A 17192-nucleotide genomic window follows, 5' to 3' on the forward strand; every position below is an offset into this window, starting at 1 on the left:
ACATTAATTTGACAGTTGTATTCGCTGAGAGTAAGTTAGAAGAACCAGAGAGTGTTCAGTCAGTTCTTCGTCATACTTTCAGAGCTGACCATCACTGACCTGGAGGCGGCTGGCGTGGAGGGAGAATATCTGCCCATCAGTGTACGCTCGTCTGTCGGTATCCCTGGCACCAAGACCCCTCCCACCACCAAAAATGGAATAAACGCCCCTGTAATCAGAAATTCTCTCTTCAACAATGTGGCTAAACCCAACACACCTGCCACTCGCAGTAGCACGAGCACCCCCGGCACCAAACCCAACACCCCTGCCAACAGACGCAACCGACACCCCCCCACCACCAGGAACTCGACCAACAACTCTCTAATGGGGAAACGCCCCCTGAGAACCCCAGGCCAGGGCAACAAAAGGCTGCTGCCCCATCTAGCCGGCACCGCACAGCCCCCCGCCAGAATAAGGTCCCTGCCCACTCTCGCAGCGGATGACTCCACCGTTTTCTACTGCAGTGGGTCGCTCGTCGGCAGACTAAGCCTCTCACAAGGTGCTGCAGCCATATTTCTGTGTTCTTTATCATCTCTGTTTAAAGAAAGAAGTAAGCTTGTAACCCTTATGAATTCCTTTTGAAGAAGAAAAGAAAGCTTATTTGAATGCTTTAAACTATAAATGCTAAAAATTATGCTCCCCAGAAAGATTCATATTCACATTTGAAAAAGTTGTTAATTGGTGAGATAAATCAGTTTCGGCCCGACTTGTATCTCCTTCGGGAAAGAATAGCAAGGAAAGACATGTGTTTAGCAGGGTACTAGGAAGAAGAGTGGTGGTAGTGAGGAGTGTAGAGGGGGAGAAGAAGGGAAAGGTGAAACGATATTCAGTATAGGAGAAAACAACTGATCCCCTTTATTCATGACTAAAGAGGGTCCAAGCCAGACTAAAACTCTTGTATCTCCCCAATAAACATCTTTTCCATATGCGGATATAATTATTCATTTCAAGAACAGACATCACTGTGACATTAAAACCAATATTGTTCCTTGCGCAACTGTTAATCATTACTCGACCACATGTACCCGAGTTTTTTTTCCGGTATATAAAGTATCCACTGATGAATATATTTGTTTCGAATGTAATAATGAGACACAATAGCTCAAAAGTTGTGGCTAATGACTACCTTGTGTCAGGACGGGTGGCAGGGCACAAGCTGGGGTACGGGGACCACACTGCTGCCGTTACCTGCCTCGCCCTCCTCCCCGCCGATCCGATGATAGTGGCCACGGCACAGGTGAGGCATCTAACCATAAAGAAACAGGCAAGAAGACAGGTAGACAGGGAGTCGTGGGTACCAGAAACGTAAAGTAAGTTCGATTGTTCATGGATATCAGGGAGGGCATTCAGCAGCAAAGGGCTAACGTAACAGAAACAGCAGCCGAATTTCTGTAGAAGGAAATGGTTGTCGACATCAGAATACACCTGTATAAACAAACCCATTAAAGCAGTAACCTCTACATCATCCCCTCCAGCTCGGCAACCCTGAGTCTGAGGAGAATGATGAGGGCAGCGAGGACAGTGGAGCCCTGGTGCATGTGTGGCGGGGCCGTGACGGGGTGGGGCTGGGGCTGCTTCGGGGCGGGGCAGAAAGGGTAGTCACTGGGCTCAGCTTCTCACCCAGCGGTCGCTTCCTCGCCTCCCTGGCCGACGCCGACATCATTCACGTCTTCAACTGGATCAAAGGTGAGGCAGGGTGGATCATGTTTAACTCACCACTTCCTCTTCAACTGGAGATTTCTCGTGTGTTGTGTATACTGCATCATTTATTAATCTCCAACTCCCTCCTGTTGTTCTCAAGAACTGTGCTTCTGTGCTTACACCCTGCCTAGGCAAACTCTGTCTCCTTTGTCTATCAACTTGTACCTTTCCTTCTTGCTGGAAGTTTGCTCTCATTCAGCCAGTCCCGAAAAGGGGTGACCATTCCCAACCCTCTAATTATCGTTCAATTGCTTTAACATCCTGTATCTCAAAAGTTTTCGAGTCTATTCTTAATAGAAAAATTTTAAAGCATCATTCCTATCACAACCTTCTTTCTGATCGTCAGTATGGGTTCCGTCAGGGACGCTCCACAGGCGATCTTCTCACCTACCTTTCAGACTCCTGGTCATCCTGCTTTCGGGACTTTGGCGAAAGCTTTGCCATTGCACTTGACATCTCAAAGGCTTTCGATCAAATATGACATAAATCTTTAATTTCCAAACTGCCCTCTTACGGTTTCTATCCTTCTATCTGTGCCTTCATCTCTAGCTTCCTTTCTGGCCGTTCTATAGCCGCTGTTGTAGATGGCCATCGTTCTTTTCCTACTCGTAGATCTATTAACAGTTGTGTTCCTCAGGCCTCTGTCCTATCACCATCTCTCTCCCTTTTATTCATCAATGACCTTCTAAGCTGTACATCTAACCCTATCCACTCATACGCTGATGACTCCACCCTTCACCTTTCCATTCGAATCCCACAACGTCCATCTCAGCAGTTACTTCAACAACCAAGGGATGAGGCTATAGCACACCTAATGTCTGTCTTGGCTCGTATCTCTGACTGGGGTAAAAATAATCTGATTGTTTTTAATGCATTAAAGACTCAGTTTTTGCACCTATCAACCAGACAAAATCTCCCACGGGTATACCCACTAATGTTTAATGATGTTCAGCTTGGTCCTGCATCATCGTTGAGCATGTTTGGGGTTTCATTTACACGGGACTTGTCTTGGAAAGATCATATTACATCTCTTGTAAAATCTGCTTCCAAGAGATTGGGTGTGCTAAGCCGACTCCATTCCTTCTTTACCCCTGCACAATTGTTGACTCTATGCAGGGGTTTTATCCGCCCCTGCGTGGAGTACAACTCTCATGTATGGGGAGGCTCCCCACATACAGCTCTTCTCAATAGGGTGGAGTCAAAGGCTTTTCGTCTCATTAACTCTCCTCCTCTTACTGACTCCCTTCAACCTCTGTCTCTTCGCCTCACTGTTGCATCTTTATCTCTTTTCTATCGCTACTTCAATGGTCACTGTTCCTCTGAACTGTCTGCATGCATTCCTCCACCTCTACAACTGGAGCGTAGCACCCGTCTAGCAGCAAACTCTCATCCCTTCTCTGTCCAACTCTCTAATGCAAGAGTTAACCATTACTCCCAGTCCTTCATTTATGCAACAGGTCAGCTCTGGAACTGTTTCCCTCTGTCTGTATTTCCTGCTTCCAATGATCTCCAGTCTTTCAAACGCAGTGTGTCCAGGCATCTCGAAATGAATGGATCTTGAATTTGGCTCTCTCTTGTATTTTGTTTTTCTCTTGGAAGGAACAGTTTTGCGGGCTCGTTGCCTTTGGTTCCTTCTTCCTCACATAAAAAAAAAAAAAAAAAAAACTGCCACACTAAGCGAATAAGCCCTCCCCGCAACACACAAGACACTGTCACGTGAATTTCTAGTGGAGCGTTATTTGCTGGCCACCCTGTAGTCCTTTTACCGTAAATTTGCCTTGATTTTCGTCCTTTTGCTGATTACTTCACGTTCCCCAGTGGCCAGAAAAATTGACACTACTGGTTATTTACCTAGCACTGCATGGTGACTGTACTAGTTTCACACTTTCTTGACCTAGAATTGCCTTTTCTAAATAGTGACTGCTGAGAGATTAGAAGAGATTAGTACTAGAATATGAGGCTAGCAACGAAGCAGTCCAATGGAACGTATGTAGAACCGTAGTCCAGCCTTTTTCTGTCACTGATCTACGTGAAATGAATTACAAAAGGACAAAAATCTTGGCCAGGTAAGTGTGAAAGTACTATTGCATCATATTCTAGTGTTAATATATTGCCACAAACCAAATTTCAGTATGAAGAGATGGCAGTTACAGGGCAAGTTAGAGAAATATCAGTATAGTGATGTTCGCTATAGGTCTCAGCAGACTCATATTCTAAATGGTGTTGTTTTCGTAATGCCATGTCTTTAGCGATTTATTTGGCAAGCTACATACCGGTACAGGTGACTTCAGTGCAGAATTTATCGCCAAGAAAGTGGTGTTAAAATAGTCAAAGTTACTTACCATACGAGTACAACCTTCATTCTGACAATTTTATATGGACTGTGGATATTAGTGCCGAAGTGGTAATGTGTAAAAGCGTGTAGAAATAGACTGCACTTATCCCTCCACTGTAAGACTGATCCCTCAACGTATTAATGATTAATGTAAAAGTAGCAGAATATCTCTGTGAAGTACGTCATCGGACTGAGGGGGTTAAGTAGGGTTTATTTTAAGCATTATTTATTTATTTATTTATTTATTTTTTGTGCATGAGTCCATATTGAGCACTGTCCTGACTATCGGGTAAATTATTACCCCCCCCGCGCCGGAGGCTCGGGGACAGATATTGTTTTCACTTGGTTTGTCCGTTTGTTAGTCTGTCTGTCTGTCTGTTAACAACCTTAAGCGAAAACTACCGGTGCGATTTTGACTAGAATGTCAGGGATGATGAGCTATGACCTTCTGATCACCTGATTAAATTTTGGGCCAAAGTGGGCCAAGCTCCAGCCTGTAGGCCCTCAAAATGCAAAAAAGAATTAAAAAAAAAAAAAACTTTTTTTCGCCATTGCTCCATTCAAGTTCGTCATATCGAAAAGAAACCAAAACCTAAAAGTGCATCTTTTAAACATGCATCCTATAACATGCCTCATTACATCAGGGTGTCACCCTCTACTTAGTGGTAGGGGGGTCAATGTCAAGTGGGTCAGGCCTGTTCCAGCTTGCGTAGGAATCCCGCAGCTGACCACCAACTTTATGTGTAGCCGCTTAGGCGTGACTCCACTGAGTTCCACAGCTGGTACTTCCCGCAATGTCCCTCTGCTTCACAGGTGGCGGGAATATTGGTGTAGATCCTGTAATCAGAATGACTCGGTAGCGTGTAGGTGAACAGAAAATGGAGCAGGTGAGTTTTTATCTCTCTTTATTCGCCATAGAGAAAGATACAACTGCGACAAGAGAGTATTTTCAGAGTAGTACGTCTCTCCCTCTTGAAGGCTGAGTGTAATCTGCTACACCTGCCCTGCTCCGCTCTGGGAGTGGCCCTCAGGTCAGCCGTGTTTAGAGATGCCATATCCCTTTGACACTCTGGGATTTGTATATGAGTAGAAGTGAATTACAACTCTACCATGCACATCAGACACCTCAGTAAGGCAGTACAGTATTAAGTACATTGAATACATTAGTATGGATATATGTTTCCCCAAGACTTAAATATAGGTATATTTCATATTTTTCTATCACCTTCCTTTACCCAGTTTATGTCAGAAAAATGCTGGCGTTGCAGGTCTGGGCGCCCATCTTATTCCCATGCCACACTTACACTAAAGTTGTGTTTGGTTGATTATCTTCACACTATACTGCACACTCTTCAATTATGAGTAAACTTTTCTGTATGTAATACGTAAAAATAGTGTGAGACCCCAGCACCTCATGGAAACGATGTCCGGCACCAGAACAGGCCTAGAAATCCAAATGGGCATAATAGCGTCAATTTCTTATCTGATTTACTCCAAATTTGATATGTGACATCTTTGACTAGATATCGTGTTGTGTTGATACGTCAGCTCTAAAATGACTGCTGGGGACGGGTTTGCTGTGCCTTGCCACAGCTTCTTGTTTGTGACTGTTTCCTGGCGGACCATCACAGGCGTCCTGGAAGATGAACAAATCACGGGGGATGGGGGGAAGAGGTAGAGAGTATGAGTACTATACCATATTGCGTTAAGCTTATATAGTTACTACAGTTCATTAACCTTAACCTGGCCCAAATTATCATCCTTTTGCAGCTTGTTTCACGTAGCTCAGTAGCAGAATAAGACAATACTGTGGCTCTGCATCCTTTCTGTAGTACTTTTCCGTGACAAAGCTCATATTCTAGTGTTAATCTGTTGTCAGCAGTCAAGATGGAGGGATGGAGATTTTAGGCCAAGGCCAAGTCAGCACAGTATGGTACAGAACTCAAAGAAAAATGTTTCAAATTCTTCATCCTGTGTTTAAGATAATGAAGCACAACCAGTGCAATGATATCTTTATAATAATAATAATAATAATAATAATAATAATAATAATAATAACAATAATAATAACAATAATAATAATAATAATAATAACAATAATAACAATACTAAAAACAATAATAAAAATACTAAAAACAATAATAACAATACTAAAAACAATAATAACAATACTAAAAACAATAATAACAATACTAAAAACAATAATAACAATACTAAAAACAATAATAACAATACTAAAAACAATAATAACAATACTAAAAACAATAATAATAATAATAACAACAACAATAATAATAACAACAACAACAATAATAAGAACAACAACAACAATAATAAGAACAACAACAACAATAATAGCAACAACAACAACAACAATAATAGCAACAACAACAACAACAATAATAAGAACAACAACAACAACAATAATAGCAACAACAACAACAACAATAGCAACAACAACAACAACAATAGCAACAACAACAACAACAATAATAGCAACAACAACAACAACAACAATAATAGCAACAACAACAACAACAACAATAATAGCAACAACAACAACAACAATAATAGCAACAACAACAACAATAATAGCAACAACAACAACAACAATAATAGCAACAACAACAACAACAATAATAGCAACAACAACAACAACAATAATAGCAACAACAACAACAACAATAATAGCAACAACAACAACAATAATAGCAACAACAACAACAACAATAATAGCAACAACAACAACAATAATAATAGCAACAACAACAACAACAATAATAGCAACAACAACAACAACAATAATAGCAACAACAACAATAGCAACAACAACAACAACAATAATAGCAAGAACAACAACAACAATAATAGCAAGAACAACAACAACAATAATAGCAAGAACAACAACAACAATAATAGCAAGAACAACAACAACAATAATAGCAAGAACAACAACAACAATAATAGCAACAACAACAACAACAATAATAGCAACAACAACAACAACAATAATAGCAACAACAACAACAACAACAATAATAGCAACAACAACAACAATAATAGCAACAACAACAACAACAATAATAGCAACAACAACAACAACAATAATAGCAACAACAACAACAACAATAATAGCAACAACAACAACAACAATAATAGCAACAACAACAACAACAATAATAGCAACAACAACAACAACAATTATAGCAACAACAACAACAACAATTATAGCAACAACAACAACAACAATAATAGCAAGAACAACAACAACAATAATAGCAACAACAACAACAACAATAATAGCAACAACAACAACAATAATAGCAACAACAACAACAACAATAATAGCAACTACAACAACAACAATAATAGCAACAACAACAACAACAATAATAGCAACAACAACAACAACAATAATAGCAACAACAACAACAACAATAATAGCAACAACAACAACAACAATAATAGCAACAACAACAACAACAATAATAGCAACTACAACAATAATAGCAACAACAACAATAATAGCAACAACAACAACAACAACAATAATAAATAATAATAATAATAATAAAATAATAAAAATAACAATAATAATAATAATTATTATTATTATTATAATAATAATAATAATTATACTACTACTACTAATAATAATTATACTACTACTACTAATAATAATTATACTACTACTACTAATAATAATTATACTACTACTACTAATAATAATTATACTACTACTACTAATAATAATTATACTACTACTAATAATAATAATTATACTACTACTACTAATAATAATTATACTACTACTACTAATAATAATTATACTACTACTACTAATAATAATTATACTACTACTACTAATAATAATTATACTACTACTACTAATAATAATTATACTACTACTACTAATAATAATTATACTACTACTAATAATAATAATTATACTACTACTACTAATAGTAATTATACTACTACTACTAATAGTAATTATACTACTATTAGTAATTGTAATTATACTACTACTAATAATAATAATTTTACTAATGATAATAATAATAATTTTACTAATGATAATAATAATAATTATACTAATGATAATAATAATAATTATACTAATGATAATAATAATAATTATATTAATAATAATAATAATAATAATTATACTAATAATAATAATAATAATAATTATACTAATAATAATAATAATAATAATTATACTAATAATAATAATAATAATTATACTAATAATAATAATAATAATTATACTAATACTAATAATAATAATTATACTGATACTAATAATAATTATACTGATACTAATAATAATTATACTAATACTAATAATAATTATACTAATACTAATAATAATTATACTAATACTAATACTAATAATAATAATAATAATAATAATAATAATTATTATTATTATTATTATTATTATTATTATTAATTATTATTATTATTATTATTAATTATTATTATTATTAATTATTTTTATTATTAATAATAATAATTAATAATAATAATAATAATAATAATTATTATTATTAATAATTATAATACTTAATATTAATATTAATAATAATAATAATAATGATTATTATTATTATTATTATTATTATTATTATTAGTGTGGCAAGGAAACAAGGCTAGGGGTGTTGACCCTCTCGTCTCTCTACATCTGTGTACCTTCTATTATCAGTAGACATCCTCCTCATTGATGTTAACAATTCTACCTTAATGGACTCGACATTGCTCTCTCTTCTTTCGTAGGTCAAGAACATAACGGTGACAAAGGAAAGAAAATTAACTGGTGACTTGGCTAATGATTGTACAGTGTACGATGAGGACAGTATCACAGTGCTCTCTTACTCTCAGGTGCACATGTTGCTGAGGCTCACCTGGGTGCTGGGCTGGTGACTGGCGTGGTTCACACTGGGGAGACCACCCTGGCAGCACTCACCCCACGCTCCCTACTCTTCCTGGACTTGGTGGGCAACTCCCTCTTCCCTACCCGAGCCCGCCTCCCTGATGTCATGCCAGAGGGAGTTGTATTCTCCGTCATCAGTGCTTCTCCGGTAGGTGCAGTTCTTCATAAATCATCTATATAAAGGTTCCTCCCTGTCCATCCGTTTCTTCCGACCGACCATCCTTTCATGACTTTCAGCGATCTGCCGTTTTCCGGTTGTCTTTTGCCAACCATTTGCATCTGGTGATAGTGATGGTAATGATGGGGGTGATAGTGTGGTAATGATGGCAACAGTAACGGTAGTGTTACTAATGAATATGGTACTGGCTGTAATGGTTTGCTGGTAATGATGCCTATGCTGATGCTTATACTCTATTAAAGAAAAGGAAACATATCTGAAGCCTGCCAGTATCGTTCATTTCAGATAAATTCAATTACAGGGTAGTTGGAATGTAGATCTGAACTTATTACATACGGAAGAGTGACGGTGGTAGGCGAGATGAAAAAAAGGAACAAGAGTCGTAAACATGAAGGACTAAATCTACTGTGTAACTAGGCTGGTGCTGCACTCCCACGAAAAAGGAGAAGGCATACAAGTAGAATGTAAAAGAACGCCATTCAACGTGATAGTATCAGGACAGAGTAATGAAACACTGAGGCAAAGTGGGTGGGTCCGAAGGAAATTTGTGTTGAGAAGGGAAGCTGAGAAAATGAATAATCTTCTAAGCCACTTTGTTCATCTTAGCTACGTGGTGTGTCCCCTCCTCCACACGTTAGAACTGAACAACACACACAATACTAACCAAGGTGACTCATTATCTTACGGCTAAGGCTCATTAAATTTCACGCAACCACGATTTTGTATTTGAGTTGTAGGAGTGGTCCGATTCCGTGAGGTAAAAGCAGACAGACTAGAAGTTGATCGGTGAATCGTGACGGGAGCCGAAGGTTATGGATATCATTATATTCTTCTCAAATACATATAATGTATTACTTTTTATAAGTGTGATAGCCTGAGAGTATTCGGTTGTTATAGTTGTTTTACGTTAAGTTAGCAAAGATTTTCGTCTTCTTGTAGCATATTTCAAGTAGGTCAGTGGCAGAAAAAAGGTAATGCTAGTGCTCTGCATGCTTCCTACTGCACATATTCCTGACTAACATCAATTTGGCCTTCAAAATGGAGAGATGGCAGTTTTAGGCCAAGTTTGAGTAAAAAGGGCTTAGCAAAATTGTGGGATATGTCAACAGTAAATTGTATTTGCACAAAGACTGACAAGATTACCGGAGCCTAAGTGCAGAGAATTCAGGTTAGTTTGGGAGCTCGGAATCAAGCTACATCATTGTGTACATGCTTCAAATGCAACTTGGAGATGAGAACTTAGAGAATACAGGATATAGAAGGGGGTCGCTGCCATTAGTCCCAGGTAGGTAGGTCAGTGATATTTAAAGAGTAAACGTGTTGTTTAACCAGCCTTCAGGGCATAATATCTTAATCATAACTTGCAGAATTTTGGAAAATTTTTGATGTAATGGTTTAGGTGGCTCAATCGGTAGAGAGGTGGCCTGCAGTCCTAACGGACCCAGGTTCGAATCCCGGCTGGGGCAGGGAACAGTTTAAGGATTTGAATTTCATTAAATCAGGCTTTACTGATCTACCAGAAGATCCGCCGACATGTCGTAAAAATACCCCCGCTAATACCAATACACCAGTCCTGTATGAGACAGCCCTAGCATGTATTCCATATGGACGGTGGGTGTTAGCGCCGAAGTGGTGACATGTAGAGGTGTATTGTATGTAGGAGGACTGCTGGGCCTTGATAGGAGGCTGTGAAGCCTATGCCCAGAGTCTATCTATCTATCTATATACCTAGGCTGCTTCCCCCAAGGAAAGGGAGGTAGCCGAGATAGGACGACACACTCCCCATTTACTCATCCATTCAAACACATTCATTCGCATCTTAGCCCAGAGTTGGACACATACAAAAAGAAAAAAAAAAAAAAAAGGACATCTTATGGGAATGTCACATAAGAAGGGGCTACAGAAGGTGACGTGCAGTATTATATGGTGCCATCCCCTTGGGTTACCGAGGCACTGTTGTCATTAGTCATTTTGATTCAATTATGTGGTGTGTACTTAGCAGACAAATTTTGTGCGAAGGTAAAAAAAATAAAAAATATTTATAAGAGCATGCCGGTACACACTAAGTGAAATTAATCTGCAAAATGAACGCAAAGGAGATAAGCCAGAATGCAGTATAGTTCCCTGATGACTGGTGAAATATGAGCTCCAGTTCTCCCTATCACCATTTTTGTATCCGCTTCAGGGGTATTGCATTGATCACCTGGTGTTTACGGTCTCAAGCCTGGTTGTGGTGGTGGTGGTGGCAATAAAGGTGTTCTGGATAGTACTAACGAAACAGGCATAGTTAACAGTGAGTGAATGAAAGATCGGCCTATTTCACATTGCAGACTTCTGATAACTCTCCTTCTACCGGGCTTTTACTTTATCTGTGGACCCTACTTGACTGCATCCTTAGGTGGGATGAGAGGTCGGAATGATGCAAGTAGTAGTGACGATGATGATAGTGGTAGCAAAGATTTAAGATATTGTGCATTGACAGTGGTAGTAAAGACGGTGGCGATGTTGACAGTGATATTAGTGAATATGATAGAGGTAGCTGTGGTAGTCATTGTGAGTTAACGTGATGGTGCGGAGACTAAAGTTCGTTATAATGATTGAGTTATTATACAGCAGAGACTGAATAGAGACACTGAAGCACCTCATTAACTTTGTGAAGAAATTTGCACACACAGGTACACAGAATCAATTTTAAAAATCTGTACAGTGAAGGGTTACCATGCTGAGGTTATCGGACAGTTCCGTTAGGTTAGTGCTTCGAGGCTGCCAACGCTGTGTTTCCTTGTATGATATAATGAGGCACGGGGAAAGCTTCATTTTGAATTCCTTTGTGAGGGAAAATTGCTGCGGGACACCTCCTGCTTGGTGTAAGAGGACGAGACCATCATTACACATTAATTCTGTGCAATGGATGAGACACATTAATCTTCCCGACACCAAAGGATAACTGCAGAGCATCCCTACGTCTCATGATGTCGGCAAGCTGCTCCTTCGGGTGCCTTACAAGACTTCTTGACCAGATGAGAAGGGAAAGTCATTTACAAACTGAATATCATTTGGCATTACAAAGAATAAAGTAGTTATGATTCTCAGATCTTAAAAGGGTTACTGGAGACTGTTCTGAATCCTCTGATGATGGGAAGCCACTCCTTACTTGAATGTTGTCGTCTGGCATTGACGATAGAGAGAGAAAAAAAAAAATCACGTCCTCGTCACGCATAGGTACCTGTCTACAAACTTATTACTAACCGCCCCGGCCACTTTAATACGCGGGGAAAAGCAGGGGTAGACAAAAAAGGTCCTCTTGTCTGTTGCGCAGATCCCTGACTCGGCCCTCTACTGCAGCTGGGGACACTCCGATCACCTGCTGACACTAGCCCTGACGGTGGAGCTATGTTGGTTTATCCAGAGATATTTGCCCAGCTGTAGTATGAATATTGCAGATAACAATCTAATCACAGAAGTCATTACTTTTGCACTTAAGCTCTGCACATATTAATGTATTTCCCACTGTATCATATTAGATTATTAGAATAATTATCATAATAATGGTTTTAAATTCAGAAGATTCCTGCAAAAGTAATTTAAAATGATGAAACTTTTTGCTTTCACTAGGTTGCTTCTCATTAAAACTTCTTAACCAAACTGCTAATAAGCGTTGTTTCTGTTAAGGGTGGCACTGTGGTGGTGGGGTGCAGCGACGGTAGCCTGGTGGAGTGGCGGAGTCGGGTGGTCACGCATCGCCTACCTCCACCAACTGACCCACCTATAACCCCGCCCATCCGCCTGGCATCCACCTCAGGCGAGGGCGCCACATTTATTGCATGCAGGCTAGTATTACTGCATATTGCTGTTTTTAGTTATCTTACATTTTTGCAGTAGTTACATGAAAGGCCATCCAGGATGACTTACTGTATATAGCTTTTGAAAAGAATAAACCTTCCTTACTCCATGTTTCGCGTTGTGGGTGGGTAGTTTTTACTGAATAATTAATAAACAGCTTTATTTGATTCATTCTTTTATCGTATCATTTATCACGTTCTTTAATAATCCTTGGACTTAGGTACTGTAACTAGCCCTTTAATTATAATCAGCGTGACTGTTATTGGCTTTTGCCTACAGGATAGGAGGGCAGGTGCTGGTGCGCTGCTATGCCACCGACGACGACAAATTAAGCTTCTTCTCTGACTCGAGGATAGCCGCCCCTACAGAAGACTGGACGCCCCTCACCGCCAGGCTGGGCACCTCCATGCTTATCCTCGGGGCTCGCAGGAACCAGCCCTTCATTGTCCTCGACCTTACGTCAGGGAAGTTTACACTGATTGAACATGGGTGATAGTGAGAGAAGAACTGAAACAATTATAGTTACTACCATGTTCTGTACTCGCATAACCTCACACTAAGAGTATCAAAGTAACATATCAGAGTTTGATATCACAATTATTAAATGTTTGTGAAAGTACAGCCTTCATGCGGAGAAATGGGAAGGTAATAGTACATTAAACAATTATTACATTTACTAAGAACGTTCGGAACTGAGTGGAATTATGAAGTATGTAGTTCCGACTACAACAAGATTCATTAGGGAAAAAATGAGAACTGATATGAAGTTATCCTGCATGATGAAAATTCCCCCAGAAAAAGGATGTATTTACACAGTGGTTCTGATTTAGGTAGCCTAATATACGTCCATTGGTCCACATAATGTAGGTTTGCCAGGGCAATGAGCCAAACATGCTATGCAAATTATTCTTAAAGTCTATACATGACGAATAAGCGATAAGATATTGAGAGTCAAACACTAATAGATGTTAAAGTATGCATGTTTAATGTGTGACAATTTAGTGAACAAAATGTTGATTCCGTTACAAATGAAACGCTGATCACTGTGATACGCACTAAACTGGTGATTGCAGGATCTACAGTTCAGCAGTATTAAGTGTAGCCATATTTCTGTCACTATCATCGGCATGAGTGATATATTAAAACTATGCTGAGGTATGACTCACAGGTTTGTGTAGTGCGAGACATTTAAATGTATATGAAGTTACCTCACTCTTTACATAAACCTGTAAATAAAGAGTTTATCCCATTGCATACACTATTTATTCATCCTACTTTGGGCATAGACTGTGCAGTCCATATCTATTTTTAACACACCTAAACTAGCTATATATGCATATTAGAGTGGGATGCATTACTTGCAGTAGTGCCAGGAAATACAGTAATGGTAACACTGTTGCAAAAAGAAAGCAGGCGTACTATTACAGAACTTAGTAATAACAACAGATAATAGTTTGATGTTGTCCCGTGGTTCGTTTAGTTACAACCAGCGCTGGTCCCTGCTTCTGTGCCTGACTTAACTATTGCAGAGACGAGATCATTTGTGGCAGGTAGGGTCAGTGTCATTGATAACGACTGTCAGTGAGAGCCAGACAACCTGTAAAATACGAGGACACAGGTTAATGGTATTAATATAAAGTTATTTGATTACTTCCCTAGTACTGAATCGGGGTTTGACCAGGCATATAGCAATATGATGGGAGAGAGAGAGAGAGAGAGAGAGAGAGAGATGTAACGTTCCAGGCAAGTTAACCCCTAGCAGTCATTTTCTTTTACAAGCGTCTAAAGAACATGGATATCTTACAATGGTTAACCTCACCTGATGGTGGGCAGGGGAGATTTGGATGACGATGATGTTAATCCTTAAATACAAATGACGTAGCGTGGGAGATGGCTGGGGGTGGGTGGAGAGAGCACTGTCCACCCCTTAAATTTGCTCAGACACCCCAGGCTTTCGAGAGAATATCCCCTGACGCCCCTAAAGAATGGTCTTTGGATCACCTTATAATAGGGCTTAACCTCCCCTTCCGCCTTTTTTATTTTTTTCAATAATCTTATCTACTTCCCCCATCCCTTCTTTCGTTGCCTTGTCTCATATGCACAGTTTTCTCCGTTCCCTCCTTAATGGATGTATTTTCCTTTGTTAGGACCGATCATTGGGTAGTATGTAAAGAACACGGCACACCACATGCACATAGAGGAAAAAAATTTGATCACTTTTTCGTGGCACATTATTCATTTGGTCATTTCCTAGCTTCATGTCGTGGTTATTTCTGTTTCCCTACTTCATTACTCCAATGGTCAATACTATTTTGACTTGCCTTATATTTTTCAGTAGATGAAAAAGTAAATGTGTGTGTGTGTGTGTGTGTACTTTCCCTAACTTGAGGCGATAAGGGAAACTGCGGTAAGTGGGTTTGGTTAGACTTAGACCACACCAGCGTTGTTAGACTTGGTTTTCAGGATTATGGTGGCATATCTACTATATCTCTGAATATTCGTTGATGTACTAAATCTTCGGATCTCCAATACTAAACAGAGATGTCACTCAGACCCAGCATAATGGACTGAACTCAAAACTGTGAAGCGATTCAGGTGTTGCCTAACCCGGCTGAGGCATGCATTCTAAGAACATAAGAAGAGAGGATTTGTGTGTGTGTGTGTGTGTGTGTGTGTGTGTGTGTGTGTGTGTGTGTGTGTGTGTGTGTGTGTGTGTGTCCGACTCTGTGCATAGGCTTCACAGCCTGTTCCCAAGGCCTAGTATTCGTCCTACATGCCATACACCTCTGCATGTCACCATTTCTGCACTAACACCCACCGTCCATATTAAATACATGCTAGGGCTGTCTCATACAGAACTGGTGTATTGGTATTAGCGGGGGTATTGTAGCGACATGTCAGCGGGTCTTCTGGTAGATCAGGTACTCTGATTATATGAAATTCAAATCCTTAAACTGTTCCCTGCCCCAGTAGGGATTTGAACCTGAGTCCAGTAGGACTGCAGGCCACCTCTCTACAGATTGAACCACCACCTCCCCTACAATTACTGCAGTAGGCCAGTTGGTCCAAGCCAGGCAGCTCCTGCAAGGGTGACTAAACTACTGCTGTGAGATGTGGGCCCGTAGATTTACCATCAGGACAACAAAAATGCATACACACCGTCCTTGTGGAAGAAAAACGGAAATGAGGAGACGCAGCCCACTGCAAGACTGTGCAGCCCTTGATAGGCAAGAAGGTTTGGACTGATGCTTAGGAAGGCCCTTAGAGACTGCCCAGCACCAGGAACTCGCACATTTTGTTGACCATCCAAAGGCAAACGTGAAGGCGAAGATGACGAATTACAACACTCCTCCTCTGAGCTAGAACAGGTTGTTTGGAAGGTAGCTTGCAGCAGGCCCCCCTGGGTGAAGTAGGACGGTCAGTGCCACCACCAGAAGCCTCAGAAAGTAAAGCAGACTCCACAGAACCAGAACCTTGTGAGGATGATATCCGATGCGGCAGAACTGAAGCACAATGATCCATGCAAAACCATCCAGATATCAGCCTGGACCTGGCTAGAGTAAAGAGACTCCAGGGCAAGGGGGAACAGCAGAGAGGTATACACAAGGTTGCACAACAGACTTTAGGTGGACAATCTTCAGGTTCAGAGGAATCCGAAGAATCAAGGTGACACTTGCCAAATAGACAGAACTTCGAGGAGGATGGACAAAGCAGAACAAGTAGACAGGCCTACGTGGACATCCGCCACCACCATAGAAGTAGGCAAAGCCTAAGCCACCGAAGCGGGAGCAGAAACAGTCGGATAAGAGGGTGGGTGAACACCAGTCTTGCAGTACTAACCTCGGTGACAGCATCCAGCAAATCACCAGATCAAGAATTGGGCAATGGAGTGGATTGAGGCAGCTCCCGAGACACAAGATAGCACACAGACATTCGAGAAAGGACAGAGGCACAAGTAACCCCTGACTGGTAGAAGAGTCTGGGCCCTCCTCTTTGCTTCAGAAAACGAAACCTTCTAATGCGTACAAATGTACAAAACCTCCTACTCCAGGCAGTAGCGAGGACAATGTCGAGAAGATACAGCATGTGGACACCCTCAGTCATAGCACTTAAGGGGTCTTGGACAGTCACCGGAATGACTTGCTCCGCCACAGGAGATA

The 17192-nt window shown here is 40.0% G+C and overlaps 1 protein-coding gene across 1 annotated transcript in view; it reads left to right on the forward strand.

The window, feature by feature from the left end:
* The window catches only part of LOC145413417 (echinoderm microtubule-associated protein-like 6), a 44492-nt gene extending 30967 nt beyond the window's left edge, over positions 1 to 13525 (forward strand). Inside the window, exons 26-32 of the mRNA XM_080283102.1 lie at positions 83 to 538; positions 1176 to 1276; positions 1312 to 1326; positions 1536 to 1725; positions 8960 to 9159; positions 12862 to 13019; positions 13312 to 13525. Of these exons, the coding sequence (XP_080139228.1) occupies positions 83 to 538; positions 1176 to 1276; positions 1312 to 1326; positions 1536 to 1725; positions 8960 to 9159; positions 12862 to 13019; positions 13312 to 13525 (1334 nt within the window). The remainder of the gene's footprint in view (positions 1 to 82; positions 539 to 1175; positions 1277 to 1311; positions 1327 to 1535; positions 1726 to 8959; positions 9160 to 12861; positions 13020 to 13311) is intronic.
* Positions 13526 to 17192: the final 3667 nt, after the last annotated feature.

Source organism: Coenobita brevimanus, chromosome 96 (genome assembly GCF_032717465.1).
Source record: "Coenobita brevimanus isolate Jiangsu-jjx chromosome 96, ASM3271746v2, whole genome shotgun sequence".
In the NCBI taxonomy this organism is placed as follows: Eukaryota; Metazoa; Arthropoda; class Malacostraca; order Decapoda; family Coenobitidae; genus Coenobita; species Coenobita brevimanus.